The sequence below is a fragment of the Callorhinus ursinus genome, unplaced genomic scaffold, assembly GCF_003265705.2.
Source record: "Callorhinus ursinus isolate GAN/ISIS: 27379988/994484 unplaced genomic scaffold, GSC_fseal_2.0 scaffold12, whole genome shotgun sequence".
NCBI classification, from domain to species: domain Eukaryota; kingdom Metazoa; phylum Chordata; class Mammalia; order Carnivora; family Otariidae; genus Callorhinus; species Callorhinus ursinus.
The window spans coordinates 31,553,176-31,579,232 of record NW_027397074.1 but is presented as its reverse complement, the minus strand read 5'-3'; the positions used below and the strand labels follow the sequence as shown (position 1 = coordinate 31,579,232).

Genomic DNA, 26,057 nt, shown 5'->3' with positions numbered 1-26,057 from the left:
AATGTCACAACTTATGAAATCAGAAATCTGATACTTTTCTTATACCAAATTTCCAGTGATGAGTCTTACACTAGCAAATCCAAATACAATGAAAAAAAAGAATAAATATCATTGTTAGATATTTTCTGTCTGGCAGGTATTGGTTTGACTTTTTTACCAAACTGTTTTCTTACTTATTCTTTACCGTAACTTCTAAGACAGAAAATAATTTTCCCAGAATCTCACTGCTTGCAAGCGACAGAGAAAATAAGGACTATATGATTTAAAATCTCTAATTTGTGTGATTGTTTCATACTGAAAGTTTGAATGGTTGTTTCAAACTGTATCAAATAAAGTCAGAAATCAACATTGTAGGAAAATGAAATAGTATTACTTGAATCATTCATCATCCATCATATGTAAACATTCCATAAATTTGTTTGTATATTTTAAGTTTTTATATAAGTATCGATAATAATTGGCAATTTTCAAAGGAAAGATAAATTCTGGAAAGAAATGAATGTTAATATTATTGCAATGTGTCACATAAGTTTTTATTTGAGATTCTAATATTTTTTATAATATTTTCTTGTTGACACAGTCTTTTTAAGTATTCTCATAACCATCAATCTCTTCTACTTGGTTAATTAGTTGAAAGTTATTAACACCCACCATCACATGATTATAAATACACATAAGTTTGTGGGTGCCAGAAATAACTTTAGATAGGCTTTTAGTTGTTCAACCTTTTAAAGACATAGGCAGTGACTATTGTCAAATGTCATATTTACCATAATATTTGGCTGAAGGCAGTTATTCTCTGGGTGTGTGTAATTTTTATATATGATCTATACTTGAGCCAGAGTCAAGGCTAATTAGGAAAGGACTAAAACTCAACTTCTTATAATGGAACTGGAGTTTTGGAGACCATACAAATGTACTCTTTTTTTTTTTATTTTGGATGTGGTTAACACAGTTATATCCATTTATTGTGTATACTTTCTAAAACTAGATATTAAATCTCAATGTAAAGTTACACAAACAAAGAGCTTCACTGTGACTCAAGCTGACTGTCATCTCTGCTGAACTTCCTATTCTTTCTCTATCTTCAGTTGGAGGCACCAAAATAATCCAGTTACCCAAGTCAAAAATCAGAGTCATTTGTGATCCTTTCCTCCCTCTTACAACTCAATCACTCAATGCATAATCAATCATCAAGGTCAGTATTTACCACTTAAATATTTAGTGAACGAGAACCTTCCTTTCTATCCATACTACCACTACTATTCTAATTCAATTATTTGATTGCTCCCCAGTATTGAGCCTACCACATAAATCTTCCATGCAGCATCCAAGTGATTGTTCTAAAATGCAAATACGATGCCCTGTTTGAAACATTTCTGTGGTTTACTTTGTTTTCAAATCAAGTTTCATCTCCCTAATATGATTCCAAGCCTTTCCTTTTCAGACCCACTTGTGCAGAGTTAGAAAAAAAGAGTATGAGGATACAGAACGGGGAGTAGCCTGCCAAGTAAACAGGTAGATGGCCTGGGAAATAGGAGAAAAACCAGGACTTGGTCTGATTCAAGTCAGGGCAAATAGGAGGGAAGGAAAAGAAACAGAGGCAAAATTGCCAAGAGGTCAGGGATGTAATTTACAATGGACTGATAAATTACCCTCCAAACTCTGGTTGTATAAGGAGTGAAAGTTAGTAGAGGAAGCAAGGAGACATGGCTAATACTTTTAAGCGGTGAAGTAGAAAGCCAGATTGCAGTGGATTAGAGAGTCAGAGGTAGAAGTGAAGTGAAAGATTCTAGTCAGTAGTTTTAAGAAGTCGGAGTAAAAGGTGGAAAACAAAGTGCCAGTATTTTGCAGGCACAGGAGGTTAAGAGATTTTTGTTTACATTTTGATACCTAAACAGTTTCTATTGAGAGAGAGAGAGAGAGAGAGAGTATGAAGTGCAGGAGAGGACATAAACTCCTAATATATTATGGTTTTTAAGAGATTTAGAAGGAATATGATTCAAGCACAGGAGACTGGTCTTAGAATGAAGGAAGGAAACCTCTGTTGTAACAGTTGAAAGAACAGGGTGTGTTTGAAAACAGTTATATGTGTTAGGTTTGGTGACAGGATATTGGCAAGTCCCTTAGTTTAGCTTTGTGCATGTGCACTCGTGTGCATGCACACACACGTGTGTGTGTGTGTGTGTGTGTGTAGGAGATGAGGCCACCTGCACAGGTGTGAGAAAAGTCTATTTTTCTATCATAAAAGAATGTCTATTATGTCCAAAAGGTCAAAGTCTGTATGTGAAACTCTCTTGGCCAACTAGTGTGGAGAGGGCTTGAGCAGATTCCAAGCCCAAATCAGAACCCAGTAGGATGCCATCAGTCAAAGATCAGACGTGGGAAGACATCAGGTTTATAACACCTGTAGAAAACTTTACTTTCAGTTCAGGCAGTTGGCCCACATATTTGTCAAGCACAGGTTTGATTAGCACTCCAAAACCATAAGGTTATAATTACTCAGTTCTATTCTTAGGAGAATCTTCTTATGTTCTTTTCCTTGTAGGTAATTTCATCATGAAAAATAGGTGTTCATGGAAGAAAGGTTTCACAGAAGAACAGTTTTAAGTATTTCAAAACTACTTAAAAAATAAAATGCCTCTGAATTGCTTATAAAGAAATAACCTCTGAAGTCCTATTTTGAATTTAAAGGATGACCCAAACAGAATCTTTCATCTGTATTCATATTTGCCTTGAACACAGCAACTCCTATAAACATTGTCTATTCCTAATCCCTAGCACCTCTAACCTCTTCACTTTAAACAGAACTCCCTCATTTCCCTTCCATTGTATTAACATCCTGATCTCTTCACTCTTATTCATGACACAGCCCCACAGTTTTTTTCAGTAAGTAGCCCTCTGCGGATTGTAATCCGTTTTTTTTTAATTTTAATTTTTTTGTTTTGTTTTATTGTGTAGAGAACACTAACATGAGATCTACCCTCTTAACAAAATTTTAGGTATACAGTGTATCATTTACTATAGGTACAGTGTTGTATAGCAGATCTCTGGAGTTTATTTATCCAAGTGTGGCTGAAACTTTATTGCCTTTGATTAGTAACTCCTATGTCTCCTTCTCCCCGGCCCTTGGCAACCACTATTCCACTTTTGGATTCTGTGAATTTGTCTTTTTTAGATACCTCATATAAGACGTATAAATCCTTTTCTTCTAGTGCTTTTCTCCAGAAAAAATCAGATCAAAAGATATCTGAACTTTGTTTCCGCAGCAAATACGGGAAGATAAAGATATTAAATGGGCAATCAGAGGAGGAAGAAGTTATGAGTCCTGTGTTTTAATAATTGGCATTCTGTCACAAATATAGTTGTATATAACTTTTAAGGGTTGTATGTCTTAACAGCTTGCCACTATGATAAATCATTTGTAGAACACAGAGTACCGAATCCTGTGTAATTTGAAATTTGTAATTTGATGATATTTAGGAATTTAAGATTTTGTTGCTCTTCCTGTTATGGACTTTTGGGAACACTTCACTGGGGTTCATGATTTGTATAAGGCAGAGAGTAATGTTTCTAATATCCATTACTTCTGTGCATCTGTGTCATCTGTATTAACAAATGTGACCACTGTATTTACTTCAAATGAGCCACAATGCAAGATACTTTCCCTTCATAAGGATTAGGCCTTTACTTTTAAGTTGGAAAACATCACCAAGTAGTTTAAATATTAGTGAAGTAGTGCTTGATATATGCTCTTTGATTGTTATTTATGGATTTTCTCCTAAGTCTCTGAGCTAGAACCCTCACCTCAGACTTTTGCTCACCCGTCACTCCCCAACAGAGCTGCTCCCTTGTCCAGCACATAAAACCTGTTGAGGTGATTGTTCCTTTCTCTTGCTGCCCATAGGAAGATTCTTAATAGACTAGTTACAGCCTTGTTTGGGGATAGTAAAAGCAGACTAACAGGAACAAGTTTTCCTTATAAGTTTAATTTTTTCTAGATATTGAGTAGATTTTAATTTTATATTACATTTGAAGCAATGTAATTTTATACCTGAAGTCTGCTGCAAATTCACTTACCAGTATTATTCATTCATGAGTATGATATCATAGCTCTTTGTTCTCTTTAAAGTACTAGTTTACTGATGTTAGAGTTCTCTGTGGTCACTTTGTATGATGTTCTTTGTAGCACTGAGGCATATGGTTATCTTTGTTGAAGAATTTTGAATTCAAGTTCTTACTTAAGTAAATTAGGAGTTTTTCAATGTGGTCTCAAGCTACTGACTTACTGATTTCATTATTTTAAGGACTGTGATTACAGGAAAGGACACTCAAAGTTGTATTTACTCTGGAGAACAAAGAATAAGTAAAACTGCTATTTATTATTTAATGAGAACCAATCAACATTATTTTGTTTTCTAATATTATCTAGGAAATACATCATTAATTAAATGAAACCTGCCATTAGACTGTGAATAGAATTATGGACGCAAGCAGCTTCTCCTGATTTTCTGAGTAATATTAGTTGTTTTAGGACATATGGGTTATTAATGGCATTAACAGCAATTGATGTTGGAATACCTTAGATACAAGACCATTGTAAAAATGAATATCAAGTGAACTGACTATATTGCAGGGATAAATAAGGAAGTCACACCCTGTGTTAGGCAAGCTTCATAACCTCAGGAATGCGCCTTAAGCCCAGAAAGACGTTTTTTCCCCTAAAATAAAGATATTATATCTGCACTGTTTCTGTCAAAAAAGGTCAGATATTTAATTTAGCAAGAGTAATGGGGTCAACATATATAATTTGCAAGAAAACCCTTTAGAAATCACAGAGCTCTGTACAAAAATACAAAGTTTTGTAGTTTTAAGCATGAAGAAAAGTAATCGAGTGGAATATTTCTCAGAAAACACCATTACAGAATTCACAGAATCTGTATCTTAATGTTTTCAGAGGAATGAGACGCTAGGGAGGTGATCATCCATGTTTCAGAGAAGATTGGGTTTGGCTGAACGGAACAGTAACCAAGTTACAAGTCAGGGGCTTCCTGTCTGAGCTTTCTTCATCTGGAGGAAGTCATCTTGGCCATCAAGATGTTTGATAGGACCGCGCATCTTTTTTTTTTTTTTTTTTTTTTTTTTTTGGCCCCCAGCAGTTCTCAGCAATAGCTTTTATTCTTATTTTTTCAAGTTATCTGCTATAGCTTTTAGGTATTACATCCTTATGCTTGTGAGTATGGTAGTGATGATGGGGGTCGAAGGTGGAAAGGAATTTTATCTAGATCACCTTTCCTAGCTACAAAAGAACCCTGGGGGATTTAGGGTTTCGTTGCTTGGTTGTTTGCTTATTGATTAGCTTGGTACATGGCAGCCCAGATGAAGTAAGAGTTCTTTTGATTAGAAAGAGGAAGGAAATATGTATTGGAAGGTAACAAGCAGCACCTGCCACAGCCCAGTTTTACCCTGTAAATGCCTTTTGTAGGTATACAGTTCTAGGAAAGAAATATTTTCTAAAAACATGATGAACTCTTCCTAAGGGACTTTCCTATGGTGTATTTAGGAGGACACAGAATGAGGACCGACAGACAGACAGAGGAGAAGGTGGAGGGGTGGAGGTGGGGAAATGCAGTGTGGTGTGGTACTCCTCAGTGACTTTTCCCCTGAGATGAAGCAAATAAATAGATCATGTGGTGTCACTCTGAGATACCTTATTGAAATCAACCAAACTAGTAGTATCAATTGTTGTTCAGACACAAAGAATATATAGTCCTATTTGGAAACCATTCCTGCAATAAAGCTAGAGTCATTTTTGAAGGAATTTTTAAGATACGGCCTTTAAAGCAGTAGACTATAGGACTATAAACTATTTACATATAGACACATATGTTCTGGTTTATGTTTGGCTACTCCAACTTGATGAGTTATGTAGTTATATAAACCAATGAACCTTCCCTTTTTTTCTCTACAGTAGTACTTACCTTATAGATTTAAATGGGATAAAGATGATATAATTGCACCTTATCCTTAATACCGATGATTGTCCTATTGTAATTTGGCTTCATGAATATTCTATAGAGATCCTTATTTTTATACTTTTTCCATACAAATTATTTTGGGTTCTAAGAAACTGTCCATCTCCCTGCCCCAATATGGTACTCCAGTCTCTGCCTTCCCTCCCACCCCAGTCTCACATATGCAGGCTTCTCTTCACCCTCACCTTTGAGACCTACTCCCATTTCTACTTACAGAGAGTAGATAGAACTTCTTCTGTTTTCTTCAGCCTCAGTTCTCTCCCCGCTCTGCTCTACCTCAGTCCCCATGCCTACTTGTTTCCCCACTCTCCTTCGCCCCATTTTATTCAGTTCACTGGTGGCCGTCATACCACCTTGGTCATTACCAACCCAGTTTAATGACTGGCAGTCACACAGCAGGTGTCAACTTTATTTTGCAAATGCAAGAAATATGCCTTTTCAGGTATGATGGAAAATGCTATTCACATTTCAACCCCCTGGGTATTCAAAGACAAGACTTTTTTTTGCACATATACTGAAATTACATCAAAGCAGTGAATACATTTGCAGGTTGTATCAGATTGAATGAGTACTGTAATGACCAAGTCAACCTCAGACATAAATGTAGTTGATGGATTCAATCTTTATGTTTTAACTGAAAAAGATATCTTGATTATTGAAGATAACAAATATCAACAAAATACCCAAGGTTTGTGGAAACTAAAACAGAGCTAAGGATCTAGTTTACTGTGAAAAAATACTTCAGTATTTAAGGTCATATACTTGTTAATTTTTTCCCAAATTGGGAAAGAAGAATGCAAATTATAAGAATTCTACTATGGAGAGATTAAAAAAAATTTTAACAACCAACACGTTATTCAATATTCAGTGGACACTAGCAGAATTTGTGAAATATTCTAGGCATTTGGTCATCTTTGCAAAGTTTTTTTTGGTAAATATTTTCTAGTCAGGTGATACATAAGGAAGCAGATCTGTTCTTTGTTAAGGTGCCATCAATTTGTTTCTTCTTCTCTTAGACTAGTAGTTTTTATTTGCCCAGGACCTGAGCAATGGAATAATACCTTTCTTGTTTTGTTTACTGTCAGGCTTTATGCCAAGGGGTAAAAATCCTTACAAAAATGATCCTTGATAAATGATCTTAGTATTAGCCTGATGAGGGAGATATGGGCTGTTTTCATTTTTCAGATGAAGAAACATCAGTGTAGTGATGGCATGAGTATAGGAACTATTTGTCAGATTGTAGAGATTGTAGAGCATGTGCTTTTAATTTCTGTGCTCCCTGGCAAGGAGCAAGCCACTTTCTTTCTTGTTTCAGTAAATTGGACACTGTTTAATGTCCTTAGTGCCTTAACATCATGTGTAGCATTCCAGTTTGTCATTCCTGGGGGCCTTGGCCTGTTTTCGTTGACTTTGGGCCTATCCTAGACCTTACATGTGAGAAAGGTATAGACTTCTCACTTGTTAGGCATGAGAAGAGTATCTTTCCATACTGGCTGGTGTCCTCCTGTGTAGACCCAAAGCAGGACATTTTCGTATGGGTTTGATTCTCTCTGTACCCTCTGAAGAGGAATGTCTAGTTTGCCTTTCCAGGACGACTCTGTAACACTAGTGTCTCTCCAGAATTTCAGCTTTATGTCGTGGTTTGAGTTGAGTTTTACTATGTGGAGAGTTTTACTATAGGCTAATTTAATCACTGCCTCACCAAAACTGTGAAATTTGAAAATCTTAAATTTTATTGTGCAGCCTTTTAAAATAATAATGTTGATTTAAATATTAGCTTTGGCAAGATTTCATTCCTTTTGATGGCTGCATCAAATGTGTATATACCACATTTGCAACAACATGGATGGAACTGGAGAGTGTTATGCTGAGCGAAATAAGTCAATCAGAGAAAGATACGTATCATATGACCTCACTGATATGAGGAATTCTTAATCTCAGGAAACAAACTGAGGGTTGCTGGAGTGGCGGTGGGTGGGATGGGGTGGCTGGGTGATAGACATTGGGGAGGGTATGTGCTATGGTGAGCGCTGTGAATTGTGCAAGACTGTTGAATCACAGATCTGTACCTCTGAAACAAATAATACATTATATGTTAAAAAAAAAAAAGAAGAAGAAGATAGCAGGAAGGGAAGAATGAAGGGGGCGGAAATTGGAGGGGGAGATGAACCATGAGAGACTATGGACTCTGAGAAACAAACTGAGGGTTCTAGAGGGGAGGGGGTGGGGGGATGGGTTAGCCTGGTGATGGGTATTAAAGAGGGCACGTTCTGCGTGGAGCACTGGGTGTTATACGCAAACAATGAATCATGGCACACTACATCAAAAACTAATGATGTAATGTATTGTGATTAACATAACATAATAAAAAAAATAAATATTAGCTTTGCTACTTAGACACCAATTTGTCTATATTACTGTACACGTCTTTCTTTAGTTTTGGCCTTAGGCTTTTTAGAGAGGGAGCTCCTGATCAAATGATTTACTGTTACTAAATCTGTTATAAATTTGGCTTTCATGGATTTTCATGTAGTTAAGATCTTCTTAGATTGTTCCACATTAGGAATAAAACTAAAATTATAAAGCAATTTATTTGAATTACACTTCATTCACTAATTATGTAGTCTATACTGTTTGCTTCATTTGAGATTTCTAGGCCTCCAAATCTAGGAATTTTTTAATCAAAAGAAGCACTTTAAGAGGAATGTAGTCTTTTTAATCCAATAAAAACAAGTTAGAATTTGTTTAGTAAAACAAAATTTGTATTTAAAGGAACATTTCGATCATAGAAATTATATAGTTGTGATAATGGTATATGTATACTAAGTTTATTCTTTTGATAAGTTTGCTCATGAAGCTTAAGGATAAGGTGAAGAAACTGTTCTAGAAGTTTTCTGATAGTTCTAATCCCAAATGTTACATGTTATAGAGCAAGAGTGAGATTTATGATTTAGGTTCCCTTCTTGGCATGTCTCTTTAGATTCTCAGAGGTCAGATTTTTTTCCTAATGCCTTGAACTAGTTTGCTTGGTTTCATGATCTCTTCTGTATAAAATATATTTAAACAACAGGGATTTTTAATGAGATTATTAAAATGTAAGTAGAATCTTCTCATTTTACTATGTAATTTTAAGTATGGGTTTTCTGTTTCAGAATTGAAACTCAAACTAATCATTTGTACATTTCTTTTCACTCTTGCCATAATCTCTTACAGTTTTTAAAAATTTTTATAGGAGATGAAAATACAATATTTACATACCAATAATATTTACTTATCAAAGATAATTGTCTTACTAGCTTTTGCTTTCAGAGTAAAATGGCCATCTAGGAATTATGTATAATAAAATGTTTAGCTTATAAAGATTATCTAAAAAGTTCATGTGCAAAATTTCTGAAATTCACTTGTAGGAGAACCCATAGACTATTTCAGCCTCTTTTGTGCTTCTTGGCCATATTCCATACCTGTATTGGTTTTGTTTAATCCTTTTTGCTCATCCAGGCTATGAGCAATATTTATGGTCAATTCTAGTTTTCAGATCCTAAGGCTCCATTTCTTTTCAAAATATGAAAATTGAAATCAGGGAAACTTAGCAGTTTCCTCAGCAGGAAAGGTGTGTTCTTTATAGCAAGAAGTGAAAGTTAAGCGTTTGATATGATGCAAAAAGAAAGGAATAAAAAAAAAGTCTTAGAACACTAAAAAGCACAACATAATAGTTTGAAGCAATTCACAGTAGTGTGAACAGACCTTCTCACACTGAGGGCCACGGTGTGTCGCTGTACAAGGTCTGTGATACCTAACAGGATAGCCCAAGCCATTAAGAGTAGCTTAAAGGTGCTGCTGTATATCAATTTTATTGAGACAAGGGATTGATCTATTAAGCTTAACTAAGTTACATCTATAGATATAACAAAATAGTATTTAGCCCAAATTAGTTAAATTTAAAAGTTAGGTGTGTAACATATAGTGGAAATATATTTATATGGGATGCATCACTCTTTGATAAAGCTGGAAAAGTTTCTGTGTATACACCTCATTAATTAAGAGAGAGGGAGTGAGTACATGCCAGGGTTGGGTGGTCATTTATCAAGAGACCCTTAGGAAGGTGGTAGCATTACACTGAGAGAAGCTGCATCATCAGTGTCCCATAAAATACTGATGATATACTAGGGGCGCGTGGGTGGCTCAGTCTGTTAAGCATCTGCCTTCAGCTCAGGTCATGATCTCAGGGTCCTGGGATCGAGCCCCCCATCAGGCTCCCTGCTTGGTGGGGAGTCTGCTTCTCTCTCTCCCTCCCCCTCTGTGTGCACTCTCTCTCTCTCTCTAGTTCTCACTCTTTCTCAAATAAATGAATAGAATCTTAAGAAAAAAAAAAGCAGATGATACACTCTAATCTGAGGAAGTGCATTATCCCAAATGGAAAGAAGCTTATTCTTGTTAAATGACTCTCAAAAAGTCTTTGGGAAGCCGAAAGCGTCATGCAGAATACTGGGATAAGTAAATGGAAGCTGTTACCACAACTAAGTCCTTGCAGACCATATGACAAGATAGCTACTAGACCCAGAAGGATGGAGTGACGTACAGAAGACAGCCCTGAGAGAAAAAGACATCCAGTCGCAACTGACTTTTCAGTGAGGGGGCCAGCGATTTAATTACCCTAACTCACATGTCTCCTTCCTATCTCTAGCTGGGGCTCTCAACTGGCAAGGACAATTAGAAGCCAAAGAACAAGAGGAATCTGACAGGTATACAGGATACTGCCCAGTCAGAGAGCATGATGGAGAAGGGTAGAGAGAGGATCTAGAGAAGCAAACAGAAGCAATCCAGAATAGAGGAATTATAGTCCTTAAGGCTCAATACTCATAGCAGAATAAAAACCTATGTGTAAAAGTATACAAGTCTAAGAAGCATAAGCACCAAATATATGGAAAAGGATTGACAGGTGGCATTGTGATATCAACAAAAGTATCAATTAACTATAATAAAGAAGTGTATATGTGTATATAAAATATGCGTTTAAAATTTTTAATTAGGGACGCCTGCGTGGTTTAGTCAGTTAAGCGCCTGCCTTCGGCTCAGGTCATGATCCTGGGGTCCTGGGATGGAGCTCTATATCGGGCTCCCTGCTCGGCGGGGAGCCTGCTTCTCCCTCTCCTACTCCCCCGGCTTGTGTTCCCTTTCTCGCTCGCTCTCTCTCTGTCAAATAAATAAATAAAATCTTAAAAAAATAAAAAAGTAAAATGCTTAATTAAATAAAATAGTCATTACATGGTACCTGGAAATAAATACTAAACTTTATCATTTTAAAAAGCAAAACACCTGAAATAATTTGTGTTTTTATTTCAAAAAAAGAAACCAAAGTTGCCATCATTACCTAAAAGCACCCTGTAAGTTTAGATGTATGCATTAAGAATAAAGTGTATACTGGTGTGCCTGGGTGGCTCAGATGGTTAAGCGCCTGACTCCTGATTTCGGCTCAGGTCATGATCTCAGGATCATCAGATTGAGTGCCATGTGAGGGGCTTGGGATTCTCTCTCTCTGAGCTGAAGGCAGACGCTTAACCGACTGAGCCACCCAGGAGCCCCTAGTATATCATCTGTTTTTTATGGGACACTGATGATGCAGCTTCTCTCAGTGTAAAGCTACCACGTTCCTAAGGGTCTCTTGATAAATGGAAAAGAGAGTGGGAAGATGCTTGTATGGGGACAGGCTTCATCTCACATATAACCCCAAGTCTCACTTCCCTCTAGAACATGGACACACAGAGTGAGTGGCATGGCTTTCTCCAATTTGACTGAATACTTGGGAACAAAACAAAAGAGAATTATAAAATTTGAGAGCAGTAATTTAAACTGAAACTTAATTATAATTTTTGCCATCATCCAAGAGAAGGTAATTTAAAGAAATTTCTTAATTTAAAAAATTCATGAGAAGTCTGCTCGCAATGAAGCCAATGAAGACTTTGCAAAAGTCTCTTCATTGAAAGCTTTTGAGGCTGCATCTACCATCCAGCAAATCTCAAATCCTACCTCAGGGACTGGCTCTAAATGACTAACACCTGTCATCTTGCTCTCAGTAATGTATTTCTCTAAGTCTAAATTTTTAATTCTAGAAAAATGCCCTGGTTGTCCCGGGAGTATAATCAAAAGCTAGCTAACAGAAGTCCACAATGGGTTGCATCTGAAGTTTTCACAGCAGGATAAGTTGCAGATGTGTGACTTGATGCCTCACAGTTCCTGAGGATTCACACATACACACACACCTCAAAAACCAATTCCAAGAGATAATAAATGCCATGTAATAGAGAAAGTCCATGTGCTTCCACTGATGCTCAGGTTCAGAAGATACTGTACCACTCATATGCTCTAACTCCGACTCCATAAATCATTGCAACTCAGAATAGTATGCATCTGTGTCTTTCAGTAATTATCATTTTCTTCTGTAGGACTCGAACTGGTAGTATTTTCCCCTGGTACTTGTAATTGTTATCGTTATTGTGAATAGGATAATTTTCTATTACTTTGTTTTAATGTGTTTAATTCTACTAATTTTATACACTATTTGTATATCTGGACAGCTCCTTAAACCCTTAAGTTATGTGGATTTCATTTGATTCCTTTGGATTTTCTATATAGAATATTATGTCACCTATAAATAAGGGTAGTTTTTCTCTTTCTTTATAATACATATATCTCTTTTTTATCTATTGTATTTCTAAAGACCTCCAATGCCATGTTAAATAGATACTCAGCAGGAGTATCTGGGGTTGAATTAAGTCTTTCCTGTAAAGGCAAGAAGTTCTACCTTTCTATGGTTTTGCTGTTTGTTTCATGCCCACTTTATGTAGTTGACATATAGAATTTGTGATGCCTATTTTCATCTTATATTCCTTTTTGTTAAATTACAGATTCTGAACATCATGTTAAATACAGAAAAATAATGCAATTGGAATTGAGAGAATAAAATAAGGATTCAGACAAAATTAAGATAATGCTTTCCTGAAACAAGCTATAAGAATAAATGATGTATAAATTTCCTGTGCCTGCTGTAACAAATTACTACAAACTTGGTGGCTTAAAACAACAGAAGTGTACTCTCTCACAGTGCAAGGGTCTGGAAGTCCAAATTTCATATCCCTAGGCAGAAATCATGGTGTCAACAGGTTCATGGTCCTGGAAAGGCTATAGGGGGGCATCTGTTCTTTGCCACTTCGGTGGCTGTCAGCGTTGCCTGTTGTCTGGCTGCATCACTGAAATCTCTACCTGTATGGTCACATTGCCTCCTCCTCTTCTGTCTGTCAAATTTCCCTGTGTCTCTCTCTTATAAGGACACTTGTAAAGGCATTTAGGTCTTATTTAAGTTATTCAGGATAATCTCCTCATTTCAAGATCTTTAATCACATTTGTAAAAAGTTTACCATATAAGGTGATATTTTCAGGTTCCAGGGATTAAGGACAGATATATTTAGGAGTCGCCATTCATCCCACTAGTATCTGCCTGTTGTCCCTCATAGATTTATTCTGTCCCCCATGCAAATATTTTCACCTCATTTCAGTATCTCCACGTCCCAGTCCATTATATCAACTCAAGTCAAAAGGCCCACATCAGTATCTTCAGCTCCAAGTCCCAAACCTTACCGCTTCAATCATTGAAATTGTTATAGGTGAGACTCAGCATATGATTCATACTGGGCAAGTTTCTTCTCTATTGTGGACCTGTGAAACTAGAAAACAAGTTATCTGCTTTCAAAATAGCATAGTAGAATAGACATTCCTTTTCCAGAAGAAAGAAAGTGCAAGGCAGAAAGGAATCATTGGTTCCAAGCAATATTAATCTTTAACTTGATCACATCTGCAAAAACTTTACCAAGTTCCAGTGATTAGAATCAATTTGGGTGATTCTAGCCCAAACAAATTTGAAAATGTAGTACAAAACTAGAATATTTAAAATAGTTTGCTGTAGTTCAGAAGTAACATAGAGAGAGAGGTGGAAATTTATTATAGAATTAACTGTATTCAAACAAAGAGGGAAAATTAGATTATTAAACAAATTCTATTAGTATATATAATATGTATAAATCTGAAATGATTCTAATAATACAGTGTAAAATATGAAGTTTTAAGGTAAAAGTATCCTGCTTAATTATGAAAAAGGCTGTTCTAAAAATGACTCAAAACTCAAAAAAGGGTTGATATGTATGAAATACAGAAATTCAGAACACTACAAGGTAAACAAAAAAAAAAGTAAAAAAAAAAAAAGGGGGGGGGGAATATTTACAATCACATGGCTTTCTCAATGCTAGCAAAAAATATAAAAGACCTGAAGGCAATTACCTGTATTCACCTGTGAGTTCCACAGCTTTTTCTGTATGGTTTAGAAGGGTTCTAAAATCCATAATCCTATTTTCTCATTCATAAAATGTAGATAACAGTAGACAGCTCAAAAAATTTTTGTGAAGTTTAGGGGCTCCTGGGTGGCTCAGTTGGTTAGGTGACTGCCTTCGGCTCAGGTCATGATTATGGAGTCCCAGGATCGAGTCCTGCATCGGGCTCCTTGCTTAGCGGGGAGTCTGCTTCTCCCTCTGACCCTAACCCCTCTCATGTGCTCTCTCTCATTCTCTCTCTCTCAAATAAATGAATAAAATCTTTACAAATTTTTTTTGTGAAGATTAAATGAAATACTACATGTAAAGCTCTTAAAATAGTGCCTTAAGAGTAGTAAATATTTAATTATTAATAATCACTATCATTATGGTTATTAATATAAATAATTATTTTAATGTGCATAGGCAAAATGGATAAAGGACTTGACTAGGTACTCCACACAAAAATAAATATGGACAAAAATATATGAAAAGATAATCAACTTCTGTAAACAATAAGGAAAATTTATTTAAACAATTATGATATATTGAATTTTTAACTTTTTTATTTAAAGTTTAGTTAAACCAAAGAAAAAGATCATTATCAGTTTGACAGCTTAAATAAAGTTCTTCAAGGGAGATTCTAAGCATATAGTCTCTGCATATCTTTTTCAGAGAAATTTAATAGAAAAAGAAGAATCCTTTAAAACCCTTGAAGCTGTATGTAGGGTAATTGTGTGAGGTGGGATTCCAGAGAGTGCTCATTGCTGAGAACGTATAAGAGCTTCACGGATGAATGGCTGTGGTAGAGCTGGAAACATCCATTAAGTCTACACCAGAACTTTCATATCTTATATTTTCATCAGAATTGACCCCTCTAGTGAAGCAGATGGTGCTGGCTCAAATGGTTAACGCTAAGCAAGGATACCATTGCATATTTATTAGAATGATAAAATTTAAAAAAATCGTCAAGGGTTGTTGTGGATGTGGAATGTTGGTAAAGATGTGGAGTAACTGGAACTCTCAAAAATTACTGGTAGAAATGCAAAGTGGTACAATTACTCTGAAAAATAATGTAGTCTTCTATAAAGTTATATTTAAACTTTATCATACAGCTGGGCAGTCTCAATCCTAGGTATTTACTCAAAAGTTATAATCACATATATCTATGAAAGGAATTGTGTTCAGAAGTTCATAGCAGTTTTATTCATAAAAAGACAAATGCCAACAATTAGTAAGTAAACATATTGTGGTATGTCTATTCAATTGAATACTGACAAACCACTGATACTGGAACAAATGGCCGAATCCTAAAAGTATTACAATAAGTGAAGAAAGCCAGACATAAAAAAGTACTTTTAAATTCCATTTACAGGAATTTTTAGAAAGGAAATCTATGTTGAGAGAAAGCAGATCAGTGTCTTTTGAGGGTGGTGGTGGGGATATGTGTTAAGTATAAAAGTATATAAATGCAGAGGGCATTAGGGAACATTTTGGGGTGGTGCAAATTTTCTATATCATGTTTATGAAAGTGGTTATTGTATACCTTTGTTCAAACTCATTGAATGGTACACTTAAAATTGAAAAATTTTATGGTATGTAAATAATACCTCAAAAAAACCCATTGGAAATATTTAGTAGAATTTGTTATAGGTGCAAGTATCTCAGCACTTATAGAGTATTTTCTCAATTTAAATTGTTATGATCCAAAAAAAACCCAGTGTTGTCCACAGAAATAGTCAAAAATTTTAAATTAATAACTCAAAATGCAACTTTGGAGATTTAGAGTGACTTTATTTTTTAAAAAATAAAATAATGAGCCCTTATAGAAAAAGAAGAAACACTCATCAGAAAAATAACAGTGACAGCTAAGAAGCTGATTCTCTGATATATGAATATTTGTATATTGTGTGTGTGTGTGTGTGTATTAGTACTTTCTGCTGCTTAGAAAATTAACATATTTAAATTTGTTTTGCTTTAATAAAGATGGGTATATTTTATTTTTATTTCTTAAATCTGATTTTGTTTTAAATTAAAATAAGAGTATTTTATATTTCAGGAAATAATAAAACCAATTTGAAAGTCATTAAATACATATTTCAAAATCCCCTTTTACTTTCAATAAAATTCTGAAGTGGATATAAAATATATGAACACCTCAGCTATACAAAATAATCTCAAAAAATCTCACCAAAATACTGTAATGGAGTATCATTTACCTTTATTAAAGATAAGGAAGCTGCAACTTACAGTAAATAAGTAATTGCCTCAAAGTTACAAGTCTTGGAAGTAAAAGTCTGTCTAAATTTAAATTTTGTCCATTCTTGGGTATGGACATTATGTTGATTAATTTTTGTCCCTTAAGAGTGTGGTACATAGAGAGAGAAGGGGCAAAATTTATGTAAAAACCTGACATTACTTTATCTTTTTCTTATTTGGTCTCCTATTAGGAAGTCCTAAGTGTCTCTGAAATATGGCTGCTGGATAACTTTACAGTGTTTGGCAGTTCTCTTTTAAGCCTCTTGGGGTTATGCCAAAGGGACAGGGTCCCATGGGAATTTGGTCTGAATTCTCATCCAAATGAACACCTGCTGTCATTGTGTCTTATCAATCCTGTAGTTAGCAATGCCAACACTCTCTTTGTGGTGAAACCCATTCAACACATGGAAAAGGCATGCCAGTGTTTCTCACTAGTTTTTATTTATCCCCTCTTTTACCACGTAATCCATTGCCCAAGTATCTTGGAGATAGAGCTAACATTCAGTTTATCCTTGGCTATTTGGTGTTCTATATTTCTGGGAGGTTACTCGGTTATATCCAGTCTAATTAAATGATCTTCTTCAGATACTCTCTTTTCTTCTTCTTTCCCTTTTCTCTCCTTCCTTCTTCCCCCACCCCGTCCTTTTTATGTTGCTTTGAAAAGGAAGAGATCTGTTAGTGCAAAAATAGATGCTTGTGAAGCAAATGAGTCTACACAGTCTATTTTTAAAATCTCAGTTCTCTACATTAGCAGGAACAAGTAATTCAAGAGGAAGTAAGTTCAATGATAATCTCCCTATGGATAACCAAAATTGACCATCCATTCTTAGGACTTGAATCATATTCCTTTGCTTTTGGTTCAACTGGTCTGCTGGATGTATGCATTTAATTATAAGGTGTTACAAATTGATTTTGAACCAGATTAGGGATAAAGTCAAAATAAATGGTTTTAAAAAATTAATGATCAAGGCACATAATATATCATAGAGCCCAGCTCACATTTTTATCTATAATTTCATACCACAATAAGACAACACTCTAAGATAGAATATATTTATGACTTATTAGTGAGAATCAAAAAAAAAAGGAAGACACTCTGTGACTGGATTTGAGAGCTATTGAACCAATAAAAGTGAACCATCTTGATATGCCTACTTCTTAGCAAACCAGGAAGTTGACCATGTATATATAACAAAGATATCTTACAATATCAAACCATACAGGGGTTTTTTGGTAACTTTTTATTAAGTGCTTCTATGTACACCTGTCTGTATCTTTGTGTCCTTTTCTCTTGTGGATTAATTCAATTCCTTAATGATTTTTAGAGGATAAAATGTACGGGAAAAATTGCTATTACAGCTTTATCTTGTAGGGAAAGCAACTCAGTCTGCCATCTGCAGTGGGCATTGGTCCCTCTCTTGTTGTGCCTCATGCTTTGTTATGCATGAGTAAGCACATTAGCCTTTTCATTTCATTCATTAGACTTTTAATCCTTGATTGATGTTTTCTAGATTCTCTCAAATACACAACTTCTTTATTTCCTTTGTGTTTGGTTTTCTTTCTTTTTTTTTTAATCTGCACTATGAAACAAAATTAACAGTTAATCGCAACAGTAGCCCTGTTTCTACTGAGATGACTGGTAAATATATTAGTTTCTCATTGGCGTGATTAATTGTGTAGATGAAGAATGGGAAAATATCTTCTTGCTTGGACTATAACAAGGGCAACTGTTTAAAGTCAGCAAGGACAGTCTGTATTTGAAAAGCTTGAATCACACTATTTCACCAATCTCCCATGCTCAGTGTGATTCTGTCTCAATGAAACTCTGAGTGGATTTCTTAAAAGAAAGAAATCCATTAGGGTTCATAACTGGTGCATTTGGAGTCTCAGAGCCTAGTTACACTTGTCATCAATTTTCTAGAAATAATTTTTTTTTCTCTTTGTTGCTTTTTTTTCTCCATTAAGCAAGATAAGATATGTCAGAAAGTTGCTTGTGGAGTGAACAGTTAATAATTACACATTCAAGACACTCAGCAAACTTTGAAGTCTTGTATTATACTTAACTTTATTATATATGCACCCTCATACTATTTTTTTACTCATAATTAATCTCACAGGACTAGAAAATACTCCACCTGATTACTCCTCTACTTAGGCCATTCTTCCAGCTACATGTAACAATATTTTCAACTACTTTTAACATTTATGTTCATGGACACTCTCTTAAACATACTTTGATCATGAGGCCAAAACCAAGTAGTAAAGGAGATACATAAATTAAATACAAATCAGTTCCTAGAAGTCAATGTGACAAGTAACCAGTGGTGAAATGATGACATGAATCACACACTGAATTTGTGTAGATTACTCATTTCTGCCTAATTTCAGACTATCTTCTGGGCAGTGATAGTGTTAAGAAAGAGTTACTTTAAAAATATTATTAGTTAATTTTTGTCTTTTAATCTTTATTTCCACAAGATAGTAGGATCATCAACTGCTTCATTTTACTTTTCTGTTTTTCTCCTTAGGATGCTTCCATTGCACACAGATTCCACATCATGAGAGAAAAACACCCAGAAAAATTCAACAGTAGGTAAGGTAACAAATGATAGAATTATAATTTTGGTTGCTGTTGATGAATTATGTCATGAAAAGGATTACTATATGGTATAAAACATTTTACATATAATGGCTGAATAACATTGGGGTGTGTGTAAATATTGGGACAAAAGTGTAAATGAATTTAATTTTTCCTCTTTGGTTTTAATGAGACTACACTGAGGAATGCAGTTGTGATCTCTGGTCCATTCTCATGTTGAAAATAAGAATTTCAAGTATATAAGGTGAAAATAATAAGATTCATGGGAAGTCTTTACATAGCTAAGGGTATGAGGGATGATCATCCTAAATCCCAAAGAAAAACATGAGACTGTGATTTGATAATGCTGAGTGACTGTGTATTACAAAGGCATCAGTTAAGCCCTGGCATCTCTGTACTGTCTGTCCAGTATTGACCTCAACCAAATGGAAAATAAACCAGAGAATTATCAATGCTAACATAAACTAATTTTAAAGATTTATTCTTTAAGGAGAAGAGCCTTGACAATCAGAATTAGTTTTGCTACTATAGTAATACACATTTTTCCCTTCCAAATGTAGATGTTGACTTTTTTGGATATTCAAGGACATAGGGGAGGGTTTGGTTTTGTATCTTTCCCATTTCTAGACAGAAATAGGGCTATCTCCCCTCAACCCCCTAGAAATATGGGACAGAAAAGTGAATCATCTTTGCTTCAATTATACCCATTTCTACTATGTTCATTTCACAAAGTTAGAAAATCATAATCTGCCTTTCTATGCAGATATTTGAGTGATTTATATATTAATGTTCAAAGCCCAAGTCTCTATAGTCCCTGTGTTTGGCTAGTTTAACAATGGAAATCATAAATCATGATATTATGTTTTGCCTTTTCTCTCATAGTTCAGCCAGGTACAATTTTGGTTTATAGAAAATGGAAGAAATGTATATATGAGTATGTACATGTGCACATCATATCTTTAGAGGAATTCACAAAAATCTCTTAACTCTGGTTGCTCCTGGAAAAGGGAACTAAATAGTTGAGGTGGAGACTAAATTTTTACTGTATACTTTTTTGTGTGAATTTTGTGCCATGTGTATTATAAAATTTAGTAGCGATCTCATTAAATTTTGTACCTGTAAGTTTTCTTTGTGTGTAGAATAGTAGAATAGACATTTTCATTTTACAAGATTTAATTTTGTTTCATGTGATATATGAAAATAAATTGATCTAACAATGAAATCATATTCACCTTATAGTAGATTTCAACACATATTAATATACCTTGAATGTCCTAAAAATGAACGTATTTGTTAATGTACATAAAACCATATTACAAAATCTAGCCTATGCTTACTCAAATGCCATCCCATGCAGCATTCATATGTTGATATTCATATGTTAAAATAGACTTCAAAAAAAAATAATTGTTGTTTGAGAATGAGGCATGCAGTGTCCCCCATCCAGGAGTTTCACAATTTAAAAGTCCATTAAGGCTTTAAGAAATACCTGGGGGAAAAAAAACTTGGGTTCCAAACTTAGCAGAGAGAGAGAGAGAGAGAAAGGGAGAAACAGAAGAGATGAGGGCAGAGGGAAGAAAGGAGAATTAAAAGTATAGAGAAAGTGTATCAATATATTTATGTGATAATCAAATTGACATACTATATATAAGAATGCCATTATTTATGATCCTTCTCAAGTATCTGAGATTAGTGCAATCTGTTCTCCAGAATAATTTTAATTCTGCTTAATAAGACTTCTATTGTTCACATATATATACTTAAATTCTATTATTGATTGCAGTACTAATTTATGACATTCCTCACTGCCCAATGTGTGGTTGAATACTATGTACAGCAATGTGTTTGTACATCCCAATGTATTTAAAAGGTGTTAAACTACATCCTATTGAAGCTTATTTGTAAATTTGAGAGATGAATAAATCTTGCATAGTTTAAAGGGAATATTTCATTTGGAATAGTGATAATATAGAAAACACTTTTTTTTTTTTTTTTTTTTAGAAAACACCTTTTAGATTGACACAGCTCACATGTTTCTATTGTGAGTTCAAAGAATGCCAGGTATATAGTAGATGCTCAGTGTATTATCTGTTTTTCAGTTAACAGCTCTAAAATTGCATATATTACCAGGTCAGTTAGGCATATACATTTCAATCTGTACTTTTGCAGATTGTCTTCACTCAGAATTACAAGCATTATTATTTATTAATATTATTTATTATTTATTATTATTATTATTTAGATAATTCCCTAAACTATAATGCAACATATTCAGAATATGAAAATTTTCTAATAAATTTTTATGAGGAAGACATGCCACATATTGTGCACAAGCTATTTTATACTTAAAAGGGCAGATTTTCAGATTTCAACTTTGAGACACGTTCAGCCATAGCACTCTTTCGTATTTTGAGGAATTTGCAAATGGATTTTTTTAAATACTCCTAATAATGGTGTTTCAGATCAGATCTCTTGTCACAATAAATCATATGCCATTAATATTATCCTCTAGCATGCTCACCTTGAAATTCATTTATATTTTAAAGAACCTGATGTTTCTAACATTATCTTAAGGAAATTAATTACCAAAATATATAGTTCTCTCTATGCTTCTTCTGACAGAAATTGAAAGAACTGGGAAAGATAATGATTTTTCCGGTGCTTAAGAAAGTGCTAGTTGAGAGGTTTATATCTTATTCTTTTCCAAATTTTTATGTAAATCTAAGTTAACTTTTAAAAGGAAGTATGCTGTTTAACTTTCTAAACTTTAAGATATTCTTGAGTCAAACAGAAATCTTTTTCATTATTTTAGATTCACATAATCCTTAAAGTATTTATGCTACAATTATTTAAAACCATTTATTACATGATATCAGTATTTAAAACATTAAATTGACTATTACTATTAATCACATTTGTGCCCTTATAATTAACATACATTACTGGTTCTCCTGGTCTATTGATAGTAGAGCATTGTATTCCTTCTCAGCCTTTTGGCTAAGATCAAGTGTAGAGTAGAGCACTGTTAAGTTCTTACTTTAAAAAAATGATATCATTGTATATTGGCACAATAAAATATGCATCCATTAAAATGATCATTATGAAGGCTTATAATAATTTTGAAAAAAAATACAAAACCGTTTAATTCATCCATGAGTGAAATCTTGCAACATTAACAAGGACTTATAAGTAATATGCAAAATGGAACTAGTTATAGAAAAAGTATTGGTGATCTTACAAAGATTTATTAATATTGTAGTTATAGCTTGTTTTTAAAGAACTAATTCAAGTTTTTAATAAGCAATACTTGATACCATTTGCTAGCAAACACTGATGGCCCGCAGTACTCCACAAAGATACTAATTCACTAAGTCCACAAGTAAGTACTTATTTAAAAGTATCTGGTCTCAAACCCCCTGAACGAAACAAAGATCGTTTTCTTAGCCTCCTTTTCAGAGGAATATACTTCATTCCTGTTCTGCTTTCTGCTTTTTATGAAGAAATCTACAACTGGAAAACTGAAATTGGTGTGTGAATTTAAATAAAGCAGTTTAACTCATAATCTGTGTAGTGGTACCAGATATGTCAGAGTGCCTTAGCCTGCACGTGTGTGAAGGAAGAAACCAAACTGACAGATTGGTATACCAGACTTATACTTCATCACTATATTAATAAAACCTGATATAAAAAAGAAGATAGGCTCTCCAAATTACCCAAGAAATTAAGAGCAGACATAAATTTAGAAAATTTGCCTTTGCCTTTAAAAATCACACTCATTCTGTGGAGTAGTTCTCTCTCTCTCTCTCTCTCTCTCTTTTTTTTTTTTCCCCTGACAATAGGCTTGCTGAGATCATAGAATGAGACTTTCTGGGACTTTAGTATCTATACATGGCATGGAACATAATGAGCACTTTGTAGATATTTGCTAAATTTATTTACTAAATTATTTATTATTGAGTGGTATATTTGTCTTTTAAATACCTAACTACTTTTATAGTTTACCCTTTTTATAGTGCCAAAAATGAATAGGAAAAATAAAGTTGAAATATGCCTAGAATGAGTCTTCATTATAAATAATTATTTTTTCAGGAACTAATAATGCCTTTTAGTTTTTCACTACAGTGTTCATGTACTTCATTTACAAAGATCCCAGCAATATTAATAAACAAGTGAAAATCCTATGTATAAATCTCTGAGCACTGTGAATGTCTTGCTAATGAATAATACAAGCTTTGTACATTTGTTTAGCACTTGTTATCATCAACTTTATAGGTCAACAATATGTAATTATCAACCAATTATTAATATTTTCCTGGTGATGGTGAACTGAAGACTGAGTATAAAAAAATCACTCCCTCTCTCTCTCTCTCTCTCTCTATGTAGTAATTATATAAGTTGCATATCCTGTGATATTAAGCTAAAGACAAACAAATTTTGCATAAATGATAAGAAAAGATATTTTATGGAAGCAAATATTTTTGTTGGTCAAAATAACTCATAAAATATTCTTATTGATCTTGAAATGGCAATGTTATACCTGTATTTATTTTAAACTGTGTATATGTATATCTGTTCTTAACTTGGAAATTATATTTTCCATGTATTCTATACTACATTATATGTGACATACTATAATTTCCAAGTTAATAGAGAAATAAAACCTCCGAATCCTTTTTTTTTTTAAACTTTCCACCTTGGTGTTGTAGAGGCATAGCAGACAAGAATAATGAAATAGAATTGTTGATTGTTATCTAGTCAAAAAAGTTCCAGCTAAAGTTCTAGAATAGAACGTGGGGTTAAGAATAAAATAATGTTTCAGTAGTGATAGAAAAATGTTGTATCATAGCCAGATATTTTTTTTTATTATTTAAAGACCAATGAGAAGTTGTTTCTCTGAATTAAGTAAAATACATTTTTCAAAGCTTTAAGAGCAATGCTCAAATTCTGTCTTATATCATGATGACATATTCATATATTGAACTTTCTTCATATACGATAAATATTTTTAATGTGTGTTTAGTAAAAGCCAATTTAAATTGTCTTTCAATGAATTTCACGATATAGTGTCTTACATACTTTTGGGGTTACATAGGAAACTTAATCATAGGTTGTGCAGAAAAATATAAACTTACATATATATTTTTTAATTTTTTATTAGGTTATGTTAATCACCATACAGTACATCATTAGTTTTTGATGTAGTGTTCCATGATTCATTGTTTGTGTATAACACCCAGTGCTCCATGCAGAACGGGCCCTCTTTAATACCCATTAGCAGGCTAACCCATCCCCCCACCCCCTCCCCTCTAGAACCCTCAGTTTGTTTCTCAGAGTCCATAGTCTCTCATGGTTCGTCTCCCCCTCCGACTTACTCCCCTTCATTCTTCCCCTCCTGCTATCTTCTTCTTTTTTTTTTCTTAACATATATTGCATTATTTGTTTCAGAGGTACAGATCTGTGATTCAACAGTCTTGCACAATTCACAGCACTCACCACAGCACATACCCTCCCCAATGTCTATCACCCAGCCAACCCCTTCCCTCCCACCCCCCCGACCACTACAGCAACCCTGTTTGTTTCCTGAGATTAAGAATTCCTCATATCAGTGAGGTTACATGTATTTTTAAGTTAATCACAATATAGCAAAGAAAATAAGATATTCCTTCTGTTTTCTCTCTGTTTTAAGTACACATATTTATAGAATTTCATTTGTAGGAATTCATCTCTTCTTATACTTTGAAATTATAGAAATTAAAAAATTTTACATAATAACTTTTATTGGTATTTTTTAAATCTGTAGAATAATTGATTTTTAAATTAAAGACATATTCACACTCCATTAAAAACAATGTAAGTGAAGACAGAATGGAGTCTGCATTGTCTTTAAGGCATTTGACCTCACTTTTGCAACCATCAGTCAAGACACCTTTGTTATTGTATAGTGAAACATTTTATCTATTTAAGAATGTACATAATTCCACCTTATGTAAGGGGTACCATCTTTTATAAATTAGGGAAATAGTACTACTGATACTAAAAGTTAAACATTTTCATCTTTAGTATGTTGAATAAAATCTATATTCATTAGAAAAGTTAGTGTTGTACAGGGACTTTTTGGACAAGATTATATTCTCGTGAGAATTCTGTATCCTAAATCATTTTTTTTTTATGTTTTCATTTTCTTTGTACCTAACCAATTTTGGTCTTTTTAAAAAATAGAAACATACTCATTTTTCATTCTCACCTAGAAAGACTACTCAGTTATATCTTTTAAATAACATTTCTTGAAATTTTTTGTGTCAGCACTATCACTAAGTCAGTGTTCCCACATGACTAAACCATGATCTGTGTATAAGCCATTTAGTGCATAGATAAATAGGTGGATTGGTAATATATAGACTTATATATCTGTATACATATATATTTATGATGCATAGATTTATATCTGTGTGTACATATATATTTTCTGAGTTTCACTTTTTCATATTATGTAAATTTTTCATAACTATATTCTTATTATACATAAATTTATAATATAAGGCTTTTAAAATAATTTACTAGTAGTTGTGCCATTCTATTCATATATTTTCATTTGTATGTTGAAACACATTTAAATATTTCATCTGAGCAGGTAGAAATATGAATGATTAAATGAGTCAGAGTTGTGTGCATACTGATGCAGGGGATTCAATTCACCTGAATCTTCCTGCATTATTTCCTGGTTTTATTAAATCAGTATACTCATTTTCTGTCCAGGCTGTTCAAAATCATGTGTATAAGATAGGTCTTTGGAATGGAGTGAGA

At 33.9% G+C, this 26,057-nt stretch overlaps 1 protein-coding gene across 9 annotated transcripts in view; it reads left to right on the top strand.

The window, feature by feature from the left end:
- DGKB (diacylglycerol kinase beta) overlaps positions 1-26,057 on the top strand; it is a 710,493-nt gene that overhangs the window by 379,446 nt on the left and 304,990 nt on the right. For all 9 annotated transcript variants that reach the window (XM_025873283.2, XM_025873279.2, XM_025873282.2 and 6 more), the window contains one exon: positions 19,183-19,247. In XM_025873283.2, the coding sequence (XP_025729068.1) occupies positions 19,183-19,247 (65 nt within the window). The remainder of the gene's footprint in view (positions 1-19,182; positions 19,248-26,057) is intronic.